General features: G+C 59.3%; 7 protein-coding genes across 7 annotated transcripts; 5 read left to right on the forward strand and 2 right to left on the reverse strand.

Annotated features, from left to right (window-relative positions):
* Window positions 1–12: 12 nt before the first annotated feature.
* On the forward strand, window positions 13–1071 carry SDRG_10946 (hypothetical protein). The gene is made up of 5 exons (XM_008616963.1): window positions 13–100; window positions 148–273; window positions 321–678; window positions 722–867; window positions 916–1071. Exons 1-5 carry the CDS (start codon window positions 35–37, stop codon window positions 1009–1011), a joined length of 792 nt encoding a protein of 263 aa, XP_008615185.1. The 5' UTR covers window positions 13–34; the 3' UTR covers window positions 1012–1071.
* A 2-nt stretch (window positions 1072–1073) lies between these two features.
* SDRG_10947 (hypothetical protein) lies at window positions 1074–3586 on the reverse strand (the record flags this gene model as incomplete). Its single annotated transcript, XM_008616964.1, has 14 exons — window positions 1074–1316; window positions 1370–1539; window positions 1586–1655; window positions 1699–1806; window positions 1858–1948; window positions 1996–2273; window positions 2326–2424; window positions 2470–2564; window positions 2619–2790; window positions 2847–2993; window positions 3041–3190; window positions 3241–3312; window positions 3362–3400; window positions 3452–3586. The coding sequence occupies 14 exons, from the start codon at window positions 3584–3586 to the stop codon at window positions 1074–1076; spliced, it is 1869 nt and encodes a 622-aa protein (XP_008615186.1).
* Window positions 3587–3941: 355 nt separating this feature from the next.
* SDRG_10948 (hypothetical protein) lies at window positions 3942–4803 on the forward strand. Its single transcript, XM_008616965.1, has one exon. It carries the CDS (start codon window positions 4151–4153, stop codon window positions 4781–4783), a length of 633 nt encoding a protein of 210 aa, XP_008615187.1. The 5' UTR covers window positions 3942–4150; the 3' UTR covers window positions 4784–4803.
* Window positions 4804–4917: 114 nt separating this feature from the next.
* SDRG_10949 (hypothetical protein) lies at window positions 4918–7422 on the reverse strand. Its single transcript, XM_008616966.1, has 4 exons — window positions 7158–7422; window positions 7059–7105; window positions 6718–7004; window positions 4918–6671 (listed from the first exon to the last, which is right to left on the reverse strand). The coding sequence occupies exons 1-4, from the start codon at window positions 7379–7381 to the stop codon at window positions 4956–4958; spliced, it is 2274 nt and encodes a 757-aa protein (XP_008615188.1). The 5' UTR covers window positions 7382–7422; the 3' UTR covers window positions 4918–4955.
* Window positions 7423–7734: 312 nt separating this feature from the next.
* Window positions 7735–8942, forward strand: SDRG_10950 (hypothetical protein). The gene is made up of 3 exons (XM_008616967.1): window positions 7735–8222; window positions 8266–8398; window positions 8448–8942. The coding sequence occupies exons 1-3, from the start codon at window positions 7792–7794 to the stop codon at window positions 8895–8897; spliced, it is 1014 nt and encodes a 337-aa protein (XP_008615189.1). The 5' UTR covers window positions 7735–7791; the 3' UTR covers window positions 8898–8942.
* Window positions 8943–9259: 317 nt separating this feature from the next.
* Window positions 9260–10267, forward strand: SDRG_10951 (hypothetical protein). Its single transcript, XM_008616968.1, has one exon. The coding sequence runs from the start codon at window positions 9279–9281 to the stop codon at window positions 10197–10199; it is 921 nt and encodes a 306-aa protein (XP_008615190.1). The 5' UTR covers window positions 9260–9278; the 3' UTR covers window positions 10200–10267.
* A 2949-nt stretch (window positions 10268–13216) lies between these two features.
* SDRG_10952 (hypothetical protein) lies at window positions 13217–14722 on the forward strand (the record flags this gene model as incomplete). Its single annotated transcript, XM_008616969.1, has 1 exon — window positions 13217–14722. One exon carries the CDS (start codon window positions 13217–13219, stop codon window positions 14636–14638), a length of 1422 nt encoding a protein of 473 aa, XP_008615191.1. The 3' UTR covers window positions 14639–14722.
* Window positions 14723–14983: the final 261 nt, after the last annotated feature.

Here is a 14983-nt window from a genome sequence, read left to right on the forward strand (position 1 = left end):
AAAATAGACAGTCGCGAAACCTCATTGGCGTGGCATGGCGGCGCGCCGACCCAGCTACGCGTCCGCAAGCTTCAAGTCGGACCTCTTTACCGTCCGCGAAGTAGACTTCTCGTCGTCTCTGTTCGTCGCCATTACGATGGTGTCTAGTCGCTCGACAAGACGCCCAAGCACATCCTCGTCGAAGTCAAAAACAAGCGCACTCGTACCTCCATCACTGGCGCCGAGACGGGTGTCTCCGAGACCAACGAAGCCGCGATCGTCCAAGCCGCCCAAGTACGTCCTATGTAGCTGACGTTGCGACTGCAGGAATCGCATCGTAGCGACGCATCCTCAAGTACAACTCATCCGACTCGTCGTTGCGCAAGGCCATTCGCTGGCTTGGCGGCATGGTCGGCGTCTCGCGCGCGCCCCGGGACCTCGCACTGCTCAGCGCACACTTGGCAGTTGGCAGCGACGAGGCAGCCGCCAACTACGTGACGCTGTACGATGCTGGCATCACGCACATTTGCAACGTTGCGAGCCAATGCGACCTCCACTTCATGGGCAAGTTTGTGTACATGCATTTGAAGATCAAGGACACGCCCGAGCTCGACATGCGCCTGCACTTTGACGCGGTCTTTGCCTTTTTGAATCGGGCGCGGGACGTCAATGGCCGCGTTCTCGTCCACTGCGTCGCAGGTATCTCGATGGCCGTGCGATGCGGAGGCCGATGTCGGGTTAGGGGTGTCGCGCTCGGTCACGTTTGCGATCGCGTACCTCATGAAGGAAACCAAAATGAATTTGCACCAAGCGTACGCGTTGCTCAAGCAGCGGCGGCCGCTCATGTGCCCAAACAAAGGCTTCCGCTACCAGCTTGCGCTGTACGAGGTACGCATGCCTTTTGTGTTGCATTTTCACTTTGAAATGCGGTGGTAGATTGATCTGTATGGGTCGTCGTCGGTACTGCGCTCGGACGACAAGGACTGGGACTTTTACGAGTGGAATGTGTACAAAGAGCGACTGCAAAAGTAGCGAAACCACGAATTTTGACGTGTATTTGATTGGGAAAGTCCAAATTTGCTGAAAGAGGTTCCTTACGCCTTGCCCTGGTGGTGATCGTGCGAGAGGTCGGCAAGGAGGTGCAACGCGTGGGGCAAGACGGTCGCAACCGCCTCAATGTTTTCAGCCACCGCGTTCGGTTTGCCCGGAAGCGTCAAGATCAGCGTTTGCCCGCGGAGCCCCGCAATGGGGCGGGAGAGGATCGCCATGGGCGTCACGAGGAGCGACGCTTGCATGATCTTGAACACAAGGCCCGGTGCCTCCCGCTCCAGAAGCGGCTACATGTAGTCAAATCTACAGCTGCCGAGGTCGTAGAGCGTTCTTCTAGTACCTGGATGGCCTCGGGCGTGCGATCCCGGGGGCTAAAGCCCGTGCCGCCGGACGTAAAGACGAGGTTGACGCGCAAGTCGTCGCACCAGCGCTGGACAGCGCTGCGAATCACGTCGACTTCGTCAGGCACCGTCGCTGCTTCCACAAGCGTCACGTCCAGTCCAGGGAGCGCTAGACGACAGCATAGCTGACATACAACCAGAATCAGAAAACGTACCAGAGAGGAGCTTGGCCATTATCGGACCGCTGCGATCGTCAGCCTCGCCACGTGACACGCGGTCGCTGACCTACATGACGTGAGTCCCACCAGCCAAACACGCATCTTTTCACCGTCAAGATACACGCGCGGACAGCGAGTCGCGGTGCAGCCGTGGCCCGGGGCGCCGGTGCCAAAGGCCGGGCGACGGGCGGCAAGGCGGGTTGCTGCGCCGCCATGTCCTACCAGAGCATCCCATTGAAATCGAAGCGGTGCCATAACTACTAGCGTACGGCTTCCGAGAGGAACGTGCAGTCAACCCACGCACCCTCGTCCAAGCGGAGCCCGGTCGGAAGGTGCAAGAGAGCATTCGCAAAGCGGCAACTACGACATCCTTCGAGTCGATCTATCCAGCACTGGAGGGATCGTACCTCAAGAGGCGGCTGCTGGCCTGGACACCGGTGCTTGTCGCGACAAATTGCTGTGCTTGGGCATTCCACGCAACGTTGGCGCGATGGTACTCGGGGCGCTCCTGGTCCAGCGGGAGGGCATGGGCCATTTTGGCTTTGAACGTGAGCGGGGCGCAGGACGTGGCGCCCCGCAGCTTGCGAAGCACAGGTGCGACAAGCAAGCACGACGTCACGAGGCACGACACGGGGTTCCCCGGCAGAGCAAACACGAGCTTGGCCGGACCTGCGGCCGATGGAATCTATGTTTCCATCTTTCAATCTTCCAAGCTCGCTCTCGATCGATTCGTGTACCGTCGCAAACGTCGTTGGCTTTCCGGGCTTCATGTGGATGCGACCAAAGTGCACCGTCCCGAGCTCTTGGAGCAGTGGCTTGACGAGATCGTGGTCGCCCTACGAGTTTTGTAAGAAAATCACTCATGACGACGCGCCGTGTACCATGCTGACGCCGCCGCTCGTGATGAGAATGTCAACGGTAGGCAAGACAGTCGTGACGCGCGTTCGGAGCGCGTCCATGTCGTCGCTGCAGATGCCTACGCGTTCGAAATGTTGAGAAAACGACCTAAAATTGTGAAAAAATATGAGACCGAGATCGACAACGACAGCGTCGGCCGCGCGCATGCTCGCCAGCAGCATGGGGCGGTTGCTGTCGCGGATCTTTCCGCCAGTGATCGACGAGCTGGCGTCCACGAGCTCGGACCCCGTCGAAAGAACGCCAACGATGGGCTTGCGGTGGACCAGAACGTGCGTGGTGCCGACCTATAAGCATGTTTCTTAGTCGAGCCCGATGGTTTCTTATGGAAAAAGCAACGCACGGTGGCCAAGAGGCCAATGATGGCCGGCGTCACAACCTCGCCGGCCTCGACGACGATCTCGCCGCTTTGGATGTCGAACCCGATCGGGCGAACGTTGGTGCCGCTCGAGACCGCGTGGAGGACCTTGATGGCGACTTCATTGCCGTCCTAGCACCGTTCATGACATGCCAACTGCGATAGAGTATCATTAGTACGGCATCACAAACGCCCTCGGTGTCTTCGATCTTGACGACCGCATCGGCACCGTCGGGCACGGGACAGCCGGTTGTCACGTACGCCACGCACCCCGACGTCACTTGGCTGCCTGGCGCGTCACCGGCAGCAATGCGGTTGAGGACGGGGTACTAATAAGGTCACTATGAGAAGGACGCCATAAGGGCTATTGCTGCCGTACTTGGCCAACGCCATCGCTGGCCACGACGGCGTAGCCATCCATGACGGAGGCGCGAAAGGGCGGCAGTGGCTCCTAGCATAACAAGCTATTGCGAACCGGGACTGCAAGGTCGAGAGCGTACGCTGCTGCGAACTGTCTCGGCCACGACGCAGCCCAGCGCCTAGCAATTGATCGCTGTTGGACCTGCATGACGAGGCGACGCCGCGAGTACCTCATGGAGCGGGACCGCGGTCGTCTGCAGCGGCAGCGCCTTGGCCAGCACGATCTCAATGGCCTCCTGCATCGGCGTCATGTCGAACGCGCTGTTGCGCTTCCCGCCCTTCGTGTCCGAGCACATGCAGCTCATCTTGGCCGCGTGTGTTTTCCAACTTGATCCAAAATGCCACCTTGTCCGGATAGCGTACGAGCTAAATGCGGCACATGCCACTAATAATGGTGATGACGTGGAGCAATGTGGGACCGGTATCCCGTCGTGCATTTCATGGTTTTTGGATGCAAGCCGCGGGGGACGAAGCCTGTATAGTAGGGACAGCGCTGGCTTGGAACGTGCTAAGTGCAGTCTACGCACAGAATGGTGCGAGGTGCCCTTGATGAGCCGTGCAGGGCCACGACCAGTTGGCTGACTTCAACAAAGGCGAGTAGCTTGTAAAATCCTACTGTGTAACTTTGGTCGAGGAAAAGTCAGTCAGTGCCCTTTTCACTTCGAAACTTGCGCTTTGACTCGACCAGCACCAACGAACGCCTCGCGTCGCGGCCGCACCGCTGCCGCCATGCCTCGCCATGACGGCTCCGAGCGTCAACACCGTCTTTGCGCGATCCTCTCACGATAACTACAGCTCCGCCTTGCTCAAGGCCCTCCGCTCGCTTCCGAGCTCGCGCCGCGCGCCACGACGTGCTCTCGACGTTCGCCATGCAGACGGGCACGCGCCCGCGCTTCGACGCCGACGGCATGAAGGCGGCCTTCGGCTACGACGAGATGAACCGCAGCACCTTCCTCGTCATTGTGCTCATGGCGATCGCGCGGATCGAGAAGGCCATGGACAGCTTGGCTTCCGCACCGACGACGGTGGCCGCTCAAGCCGCCATGAGCTCGACGCTTCACGGCGTCTCGTGGCCTCTCACCGCAGCGCCCAGCGGCAAGCTTGGTCACATCGTCTCCGCTGACCGCAGCCTCGTGGTGGTGGCATCGTTCGCGGCGCCGGACCGCATCTCGCGCGACAAGGTGCCTGACCTTACGGGGTCGACCGGGTACTGGCACACACACGTCGTGTCGGTCAAGGTGGCCAAAACCGCACCACTGCCCAACGTGACTGTGCTCGATGGCCCGCTTTGGTGCGTGCTGCTGCGTCACCTCGACGCGATGACGGTCTCGGAGGAAGAGCTGCGGCCGTCAACGATGTCGCCAGCGACAGCTTTTCTCACAAGGCGCCTCCGACGAACGTCGCCACAATTAACGTCAATCTTGACGTTTTCTCTTCAGCAAATCACGAGTTGTATGCTCCATATCGACTACAGTAGTTTCAATTTGGATAAGACATTTTAATGACACTCGTTTGACAATTTACGTCTTTTCTGCAGCAATCGAGTTGGTATGCATACCCAAGGGATTGTCAGAGCAAGCTGCAACGTCAAGCAGTGATGCTCCTCGATGCAGTGACCACAATGACAAACAGAAAATGCTGGAGGAATACAAGTGTATAAATCAAGGTGTGAGTTTATGCCAGGCGCCGCTTCTTGCGCGCCATCATCTGCAGCGCAAGGGCTTCCTGATCTTCCAAGTCGCCTGCGTCGCTGCTGCCGCTCGCCTCGTTCTCTTCATCGTCGTCATCACTGCCGTCGTTGTCGCTGCCGCTCATGCTTTCGTCGCTGCTGGCGCCAGCGAGACGAGGGCCGTCGTCCTCGTCCTCGTCACTGCCTTCGTCGCGCTCGCCCTTGAGCTTCATGCGGCGCTTGGCGTGCTTGGCGCGGACACGATCCTTCTCGAGCTGTCGATCTTCGGCATCCTTGAGCTGGAGGCGCGCCGCGACCTGCTGCGTAAAAGCCTCGGCCTTGGCCTCGACGTTCTCGTAGAGCTCCTTTGTGGCGACCGCCGACGCCTTGGAGAAGCGCTCGAACGGCGTCATCGAGTTGCCTTCGTCGTCAAACACCACCTTGTTGAGCGCGGCGGCGCCGACGCGGATCTTCTTTTGCTTCTTCTTGAGCGCCGCCTTGGTCGTCTCGTAATCGGGCAGTTGTTCGTCCTCGTCCTCCTTGTCCTCGTCTTCATCGTTGTCGCCGCTCTTGCCAGACCAGTCATGACGCTGCTTGACGACCAGCAACTCGTCGTCACTGTCTTCGTCATCGTCATCACTCGCATCGTCATCGTCATCACTCGCATCGTCATCACTCGCATCGTCGTCGCTGTCGGCCTTGGTCGGCGGCTTGGCACTGCCAAGGCGCTTGAGAAGCTTCTCGGCCTTGATCTTGTCCTTGAGCGCCTGGAGCTTGCGGTTGACGTTCTTCTTCTCGCGGTTGGCCTCGCGCGTCTGCACCGCGTCCTTGAGAAAGGGCATGCGGGGCGCGTGGGGAAGGCCGTAGGACGCGGCGAGCGCCTGCATGTCCATGGCTTCGGCGTTGAAGATGTCTTTGGCCGGCTGCAGGACGACCGACCGGACGTACGACATGAACGCCTTCTGCGCCATGAGCTTGAGGTCCTTGTCGGCGGCGACGATCGACGCGACCTTGCCCTGCGTGCTCGCCGTCTTTTGCGGGTTGACCTTGATCTTGGCAATCGGGATCTTGGCGTCGTTGAGACCTTGCAGGAGACCTTCTTCTTCGGACGGCAGCAACTGCATGAGCGCGCGGCCGTTCTTGTTGTAGCGCGCGGTACGCCCGACGCGGTGGATGTAGTTGGCCACGTCTTCGGGCGCGTCGAGCTGCACGACCCAGTCGACGTTGGGGAAGTCGAGACCTCGGGCAGCAACGTCGGTCGCAAACATGACGGCGGCCGGCTTGTTCAAAAAGTTGTAGTACACATCGACGCGCTTCCCCTGCTTGTACTTGCCGTGGAGCGCCATGAGGGGCACGCCGGGCTGCATCTTGCAGAGCACTTCGTGGATAAAGCGCACTTGGCGACACGTGGACGCAAACACGATCGTCTTTTGCTTCAGATGCGACTTGATAAAGGCGAAGAGCACGTCGAGCTTCTGGCCGACTTCGCACACGAGGTAGTTTTGCGTGAGGCCGCTCGGCGTCGCGGTCGTCGACTTTTCGTGCACGGCGACGTACTCGGGCTCGTTCAAACTCAGGCGCGCGAGGTCCTTGATCGACTTGGTCTGCGTCGCCGAAAAGAGCATCGTCTGCCGCGACGGCGGGAGGTACCCGATGATGCTCGAGAGCTGCGTCGAGAAACCCATATCGAGGATGCGATCAGCTTCGTCCAGCACGAGCATCTACGATACACTGAGTCCACGGTTCAACGGGTCAATGCGAACGAACCTGAAGGTTGGAGAGGTCAAAGTTGGGCGTCTGTTCCATGTGCTGAAGGAGGCGACCGGGCGTCGCAATGAGAATGTTCATCTTGATGATGCGGTACTGCTCCTCCTGGAAATTCTTGCCGCCAATGACGAGGCCCGCCGAGAACGTGTGCGTCTTGGCAAACCCGCGGAGCACCTCGAAAATCTGAAGCGCGAGCTCGCGCGTCGGCGAAATGACGAGGCCGCCAAGACCGTCTTCCACGTCCCAGCGCAGACGATACAGCTTCTCAATGAGCGGGATCAAGAAGGCTACGATGACGCGCATGAGTGCATTGTCGACGCATAGAGTCGGATGATACGCACCGAGCGTCTTGCCGGAACCCGTCTTCGCCGCAGCGAGGATGTCGCGCCTACACGTAGATGCAAGTGAGAGAGTGCTCGGGCGCGCCTTGGACAGCGTACCCGGCGAGCGCGTGCGGGATCGCGCCAATCTGAATCTTGGTGGGCTTGGTGAACTTGCAGCGCTTGAGCCCGTTCTTGGTCGACACGGAGAGCGGCAGCGTGTCAAAGGACTCGACGTCGTCCATCTGCGAGCCGCGCGCCGGCGTCTCGAGCTCAATGCGCTCGTTGAGGACCGCGACTTCCTTGCTCTCCCGCTCGTGCAGCTTCCCTTCGTCCTTGGCCATGGCTCGATGTGATCTTATTGTGCGCTTGGCCAATGGATTCGTCTCGCCATTTATTTCATTTCGCGCGCTGCCCAATCACACACCGACGTTTCTGGAATATTGCCCAATCCCACGGCGCTTCAATCTACACTATATTTAAAGTCAAAATTGGTGTTGAATGTAGAGCCGACATCCCAGTCCTTGTCGCGACACGGCTCTCTTCGCCAAAGCCTAATGCAGCATCCCTTTTTCTTTTCTAGAGATGAGGTCGTGCGGATGCGCGCGCGACGTGTATGGGCTGGAACTGGACCGCTTGTTAAAGAGTACACTATTTGACAATGTGATATGGTGTTTTTCACACATGTGAAAAACAGCGTGCATTGAAAGGCGAAGAGGGTGAAAAATTCGAAGTGGACGCAGCCAGCAGCAGCATGGATCGGGAGGCGCATGTGCTCTTCTTCCTCCGCCACGTGCGCAAGCTGCCAGAGCCGTACGCGGGCCAGGACCACCACCGCGTCGTGCTCCTCTTCTTCTGCATACATGGCCTCGCGATCCTCGGCGAGCTCGACCGCGTCGACAAGAAGGAGCTCATCGAGTGGGTCTACTCGCTGCAGGTGCACCCCGATCGCCGCGACCGTAGCATCAACGTGGCCGACTGCGGCTTCCGCGGCTCGCCCTGGATGGGCAATGTCTTTGGCCAGCGGCCCAAGGACTATGAGAGCAGCACATACGACGTGGCCCACATCGCCTCGACGTATGCGTCAATCGCGATCCTCCGGACGCTTGGCGACAACTTGAGCCGCGTCAACAAGCAAGCCGTCACCGCGTCCCTCCGCCACCTCCAAAACCCAGCAACGGGCGGGTGCAAAGCGATCTTACATCCATCGTTGTCACAATTGCGCTAGGTTCTCGGCGAGCTCCCTCGGCACCGAGGAAGATCTGCGCTTCGTCTTTTGCGCCTGCGCCATCTCGCACATGCTCAACGACTGGTCGGGCGTCGACCGCGACGGCGTCGTGCGCTACGTCAATGCGTGTGCGGTGCGTTGCGCGTGTGCTTGATAGGAATCATCCTAACGACACTTGGTAGACGTACGAGGGCGGCCTTGGCATGAACCCGGGCCTCGAGGCGCAGGGCGGCGTGACCTACTGCGGCATGGCGTCGCTAGCGCTCTGCGGCCGGCTCGCGCAGGTGGACTTTTCGATCCAGAAGCTGCTTCGCTGGCTCGTTTCTCGACAGCAAGGGGGCTTCCAGGGCCGCACCAACAAGACGCCAGACAGCTGCTACGCCTTCTGGGACGGCGCGACGCTGCAGATGCTCGGGTTCCACAACCTCGTGGACATTCCCAGCGTCCGCAAGTTTGTGCTCTCGTGCCAGTTCGCGCACGGCGGCGGGATCGCCAAGTTCCCCGACACGTATCCCGACGTCATGCATGCCTACTACAGCCTCGCGTGGCTCAGCATCGCGGGCGAGCATGGCTTGTTGCCGCTCGAGACAAAGCTGCAGGTGCCGTTGCCCAAGAAGCCGTCGCATAAGTAGCGAGTTCGTCGATATTAGTGTAATACAATTGGTATGCAGAGGCAACCGAGTCTGTGGACAGCCTCGTCTGTGGCGGCGGATCGGCGCGGCCGACTGCAAGCCGACTGCAAGCCGACTGCAAGCCGACTGCAAGCCGACTGCAAGCCGCAGAAAGGCCATACGGTTGATGGTATATTAATATGAATAAAAATATGGCCAAAAATCGAAGCGGCCACTGCAAAAGAACCAATCGCAGCGCGGGATTCTGCGGCGGACAGCGTAGAAGCCAATCCGCGTCGTCTATTTAAAAGCGGTCGATGATGAGCGTGAATAATAATAATACAGCCCCACGAGCAACGAAATGCTGTCACATTCGGTTTCTCCTCGGTTTCAGCAAGCAGCATGTTCTCGACGTTCGCCACGCAGACGGGCACGCGCCCGCGCTTTGACGCCAACGGCATGAAGGCGGCCTTTGGCTACGACGCCATGAGCCGTAGCACCTTCCTGGTCTACGTGCTCATGGCCATCGCGCGTATCGAGAAAGCCATTGGCAGCTTGGTTTCCGCGCCGATGACGGTGACCGCCCACGCCGCCATGAGCTCGGCGCTCCACGGCATCAAGGGACCTCTCACCGCGGTCCCCAACGACAAGCTCGGCCGCGCCATCTCGGCCGACGGCGGCCTCGTGGTGGTTGCGACGGTCGCGTCGCCCGACTGCTACCCGACCGACAAGGTCGCTGACCTTTCCAGCTCGGCAGGGTTCCTGCACACGTATGTGGTGTCGGACGTGTCGATCAAGGTGACCGACGTCACATCGTCGGCGAACGTCACCGTGCTCGACGGCCCTCTTTGGTGCGTGTTGTTGCGTCACCTTGACACGCAGAACGTCTCGGCGGACGAGCTGCGCGAGGCCTTCAACGCCGTCGCGCGCGACTGCAATCACTTTGTCGTCAAGGACAACTTTTTGCCCAAGGCGCCTCCGTCGAACATTGCGGGAGCTGCGCACAATGCGCTAAAGCGCAAGTATGACGAGGTCGTCAAGGAGCGCGATGCACTGGTCAAGGAGCGCAATGCAGTGGTCGAGGAGCGCAATGCACTGATCAAGGAGCACGATGCACTGATCAAGAAGCACGATGCACTGATCAAGAAGCACGATGCACTGATCAAGGAGCACGATGCAGTGGTCCATGACATGAAAGACACGACGGCGGCATTGGCCGCAAGCCAGTGCGCGGAAGTGGCGGCCAAGAATGCGGCTATGCGCTACAAGGCCGATAACGACAAGCACCGCCAGAGCCGCTTCAATACCGACACGTATTTTTAACATACCACCATCAAGGTTTCAAGCAGCGTAACATCGTAAGATGACTAACAACAACATTATTGATTCCATTTACACTCCTGGTTGAATGAAATACATGGTATTGGTTGGCGGCGGCTAAATCACGCGGGATTTGACCTCGGCGCAGTCACTCGTGCTGCGCGGCTCTAGCCGCTTTGATGGCGATTGCCATGGGCTTGGCAGTGGTAGACAAGTTCGGAGTGAAAGACGCGATCGTATCAGACGTTGAGCTAGACGCTGGCGCGGATCGCCGGCCGGACGTATTGGCATGCCGCTGGGTGGATGTTTTAGGCCGTCGAGAAGAGGTAGTCTGAGAGTGTCATGACGCTTGTTAGGTCTTGTTCGGCTGGTGCACATGGACATGCAGCTAGATGACGCAGAGGATCACGTAGTAGGCACGTCTACAAACCCGATCGTAGGATCCCGAATAGTCTAGGCGGTTAGGATATATGGTTTTCACATACCCGATCGTCTCGGCATGGGCGTTTCAACGTATCGGTAGAGATTAGAAATAGAGTTTTTAGGAGGAGCAGGCAAAGGCCAGTTAAACCTCGACACTTTCGATTTGGCTTCGGCCTCCTAAGTCTCAATCTTGGGGCATGCCATACTTCAGCTCTCGCAACGAGGTCTCGAAACCAAAGAGCACCTGCGCGTATCCGCTCCCGGGCGTGGCCCCAGGGGCCGTTCTGTCATCCCTAGAAGCGCATCTGCACCTGCTCCGCATGGACAGCCGCAGCACCGACCGGTCGTGTTCCGCTACGACGCCAGCGCTTCGACTCCACGACGGCAGCAGCGCCCCGGTCATCTCGACACCGGCGATTTGACTTAACTGCGGCAGCGGTGTCCGGTAGTCTCGTGCTTTGACGCCGACGCTTTTTCCAACGACGGCAGCAGCGTCCTGGTCGTCTCGTGGTTTGACACCGGTGCATCATCTCAACTCGTCTCGTCCTTCGACACCGACGGTCCGCTGCAATGACGGCAGCAGCATCCCGGTCGTCTCGTCCAACGACGCCGACGCTTTCCCCCACGAAGGCAGCAGCGTCCCGGGCGTCTCTCGCTTCGACGGCGATGGCAACAGCGACCCGACGGCACCGATACATCAATGCGGCGACGGCAGCGACGACCCGACGTCTCTTGCTTCGACACCGGCGCACCAACAGCGCTGGACGTTCAGCCAACATTGTGCCCCAGCCGCATCGAAGCATGCGTGCCCCTTGCGGAGATCGCGCCCGACGCACAGTTGGTGCGAAACGAAGATCCTACGTGTGCATGCGCGCCGCCGTACCCAGCGACTCTGGCACGGCGACCTTGCAACTGGATCAAGCCGCGCTTTCGCAGCGCCCGCTTATCGACTTACCCTCGCAGTGGGTACATCAAACGTTGTGCACGTCGGAGCAGCGTCAGTGTCTGTCCGAGCGGCGTCGCCGTGAGCGTACCTCCCCCGGAGACCGCGGCCGAGCCAACTTTGGTGATCAACCACGATCCTACGTATGCATGCGCGCCCCCGTACCTAGCGACTCTGGCTCGACGACCTTGCAACTGGATCAAGCCGCGCATTCGCAGCCCTCGCGCAACACAAGCGTACTCACTATGTTTACCGCTAGAATCACCCACGAAAGACGACAAGTCCCCGACAACAACACTCGTCACGTCTAAGCACCTCAAGCACCGCTCTATTTGGAGGCTGTGCTGCTGAGCCACTCTCGATATCTACATCAAACGGCGAGCGCGGCCAAGTCGCGCAAGATCGACAACCAGCAGTCGCGTCAAGATCCCCCGTCTCTCCCGACCAACGACTTCTCCAAGACGCAAGGCAGATCACGCGCCGTCACCACCCATGCACGGCTTCACACACTGGCGCGGCTTTCAAGCGAGCGGCGCGACCAAGATCGCTCCGAGACGGAATACCGCCAACGGACGCCGACCAGGTGACGATCGACATCAGCACCGACGCAGACGACAAGCACCGCCACGTTTGCACGCAGCAGCCAACACCAAGGCTCGTTCGCGCGACTCTGAAGAACTGCAGCGGCAGCGAGCAAGATGCACCACGTTTTCAACTCGACGCCTCACTACGAACGACCACACCCGACCGTCAGTCTCGAGCGACACCGAGACGTACGCAATCACCAAGACGAGGCGTCAAGAGCACAAGCACAGACCTCGGTCGACCGGTGCGCATACAATCGTCAACCATCCGTCAACGACGCCGCTCTCCTATGACTGGGAACCGCCTCGCCAACCCATGGCAGGCGAGGTGATCAACCTCCTTTGCCCCCTTTGCTGGCAACAAGCGCGACTCCTGAAAGCTCGAGTTCGGCGGCCGATGCAATGGTGGCAGAGTCATCGTAGAAGCGTCGTCCTAGTGGCGGGTCGGGAGCTGCTGGCGCGTCCGTGGCGGGGCGCGTGCAGCTCTGTGTGCCTCATGCTTGCAGTGCCGTCGTCATGCACATGGAAGCGAGGTTCTAGCGCTGTGCCAATTGGAAAAAAGAATGGTTTTTGACCAATCCACATCAAGTTCCAGTTCAACCTTGAACTTCAAGAGGTTGAAAGCTTGGGATTCCTGCCACCTCCATGAACAAGCTCGATTGTCAGCCTAGCACCGACCGATCTCTTTGCAACAAACACACACAAGCTACATCGAGTACACATTTCGACGGGAGCCAGAATCACAGGAGCTGCTCGCAGCATTGCACATTCGAGTGCTGAGGACCATCGGTACGATTGTAGCCGACCTTTCCTGCGTCTAAATGCATGGGAACGAGCGTTGCTACGGACAAGTAGTAGAAGCCGACTGCTGTCGCACAAGCTGACGCTCGAAATCTTGTCGCCGTCTGCCTATGCTCATCTTGTGATAAAGCTACTCCGTGGCACCTTTTCGGGTTCGCTTTGTGTTACTCGCGCGCTCGGTCATCAGCATGATCTGCGTCGTGAGGTGCGCGTCGCCTTCTTTCGCCATCACACACTTTGGCTTTTGATCGCACTCCAGCAACAGCAGCATGGACGCACCTCCGTTGCAGCGCCCGCATGGGCCCGCGCGCAGCGTCTTCGAGACTCGCATGCTTCGTTTCATCTTTCGCTTTGTGGGTTGTCCGAGCGACCTCTTTGCAGCGATCCGCGCGTTCCCGGTCGAGATCCTCCCGATTGGCTACCCGAGCCTCCTCACGATGGCCGACGCGATCAGCGACGACCAGGTTGTGCCGTTCTTACCGATCGATCACCCGCGCCTCGACGCGCGAGACATAGCTCGCGGGCTTGAGGTGGTGCCGCTGCTCAGCTTCTTCTCGCCGGCCGGCATTGCGCGACAGCAGGTGTTTCGTGTGCCAGTGACGATGGATCTGCCGGCGGTGCCAAGTTGCCTCGTCCAAACGACTACAGCGCTCCATTGCGACGCGCTTGGCGTGATGTTGCCGCTCTTGATGGACAACGCTCACGATCACGTGATTGCGATCTCGGGTCGCATCGCCATCAACGGGGCAGCCATTATCTGGACGCTTGGTGCGTTCGAGCGCTCTCGTCGCGTCGACAGCTTGCACGTCTTTGACCTATTCTCGCGAATGGTCACTGAGTGCCCCGAGACGGTGCTCACGGCCATCTCGCGCTTCATCAACTGCCATGGGGCGACGTTGAAGTGCGTCTATCTGCGTCACTTTGGGCTATCCCACCCGCAGGCTGGTGGCCTCGCTCGGGCGCTGCGCCCGAGCAACGGCCTGCGCGACCTCAAGATTATGGGCTCGCTCGACACCGAGCGCTGCTTTGAAGCAACATTGCCCCATGCGGCGTTTGTCTACGGTCTGGCACCGACGCTGCTGCGGCTCACGCTGTGTCCGGTGGCGTTCTCTGACTCAATCATGGAGACATTGGCGATGGCGCTTCGGGCGTCGCAGTTGACGCACCTCTCGCTCGATCTCATACGCGGGTCGTCGCGGGCGCTGCACGAGCTTTGTGGCGCCTTCCCGAACACGCTCGAGAGCCTGACCCTACACGACGTGCTCGTCACGACGGCTGACGATGTACGGCCTTTGGTCGCGACCGTTCAACGCGCCTCGCAACTGGAGCATCTGCACCTCCAAGTGGTGACTCTCGATGACATGGATGCACTACGCAGCGCCTTGGCCGACGTGTACCGAGCCGCCACCAACGCCCGCTCGCTGCATATCGGACACATGATCCGAGTTTCTGAGCTCATGGCGTGCACGGCGACACTCCGCCACCTGACCACGCTCTCGGTTGAGAGGCTGTTCAGCAACGACGCGACGGCTTTGCTGCCGCTCGTGTACCAGCACGCGTCGCTCACCAAGATGATGATCTCCGGACTGACCTTGGCGCCCGCTTCTGTCCAGGCACTTCGCAATCACCTCGCGGTAGACACTGCGCGGGCCATCACGATCAAAATTCTCGATGGCATCAACGGAATTTGATGTCGATCAATACGGCGAGATCTACGGCTTCAAGGTAACGAGCCGATCTATCACAAAACTATCAGTCCACATATCAAGTTTTGCATGTTTTCTTTATAATGTTTCGATACGCGGGAGTGCTCAGGAAGCGAAAAGGGCGTATTGCCTGAATTACAATGCCAGCCTCGGGGAGGAGTCGCGGGTTGAGCAACCTTAACACCCATTTCGCTTTATAAGCCGCTAACAACCAACTCCATTCCGCAGAGCATGTAAATCAATGCTCAGGGGCCACGTCGACTGCTATCTCGCGGCGACGCATCGCATGCCACCCTTGACGCAGTGGTCGAGCCGGTAAAGGGCGTGAAT

This window comes from Saprolegnia diclina, assembly GCF_000281045.1.
Source record: "Saprolegnia diclina VS20 unplaced genomic scaffold supercont1.38, whole genome shotgun sequence".
Lineage (NCBI taxonomy): Eukaryota > Oomycota > Saprolegniomycetes > Saprolegniales > Saprolegniaceae > Saprolegnia > Saprolegnia diclina.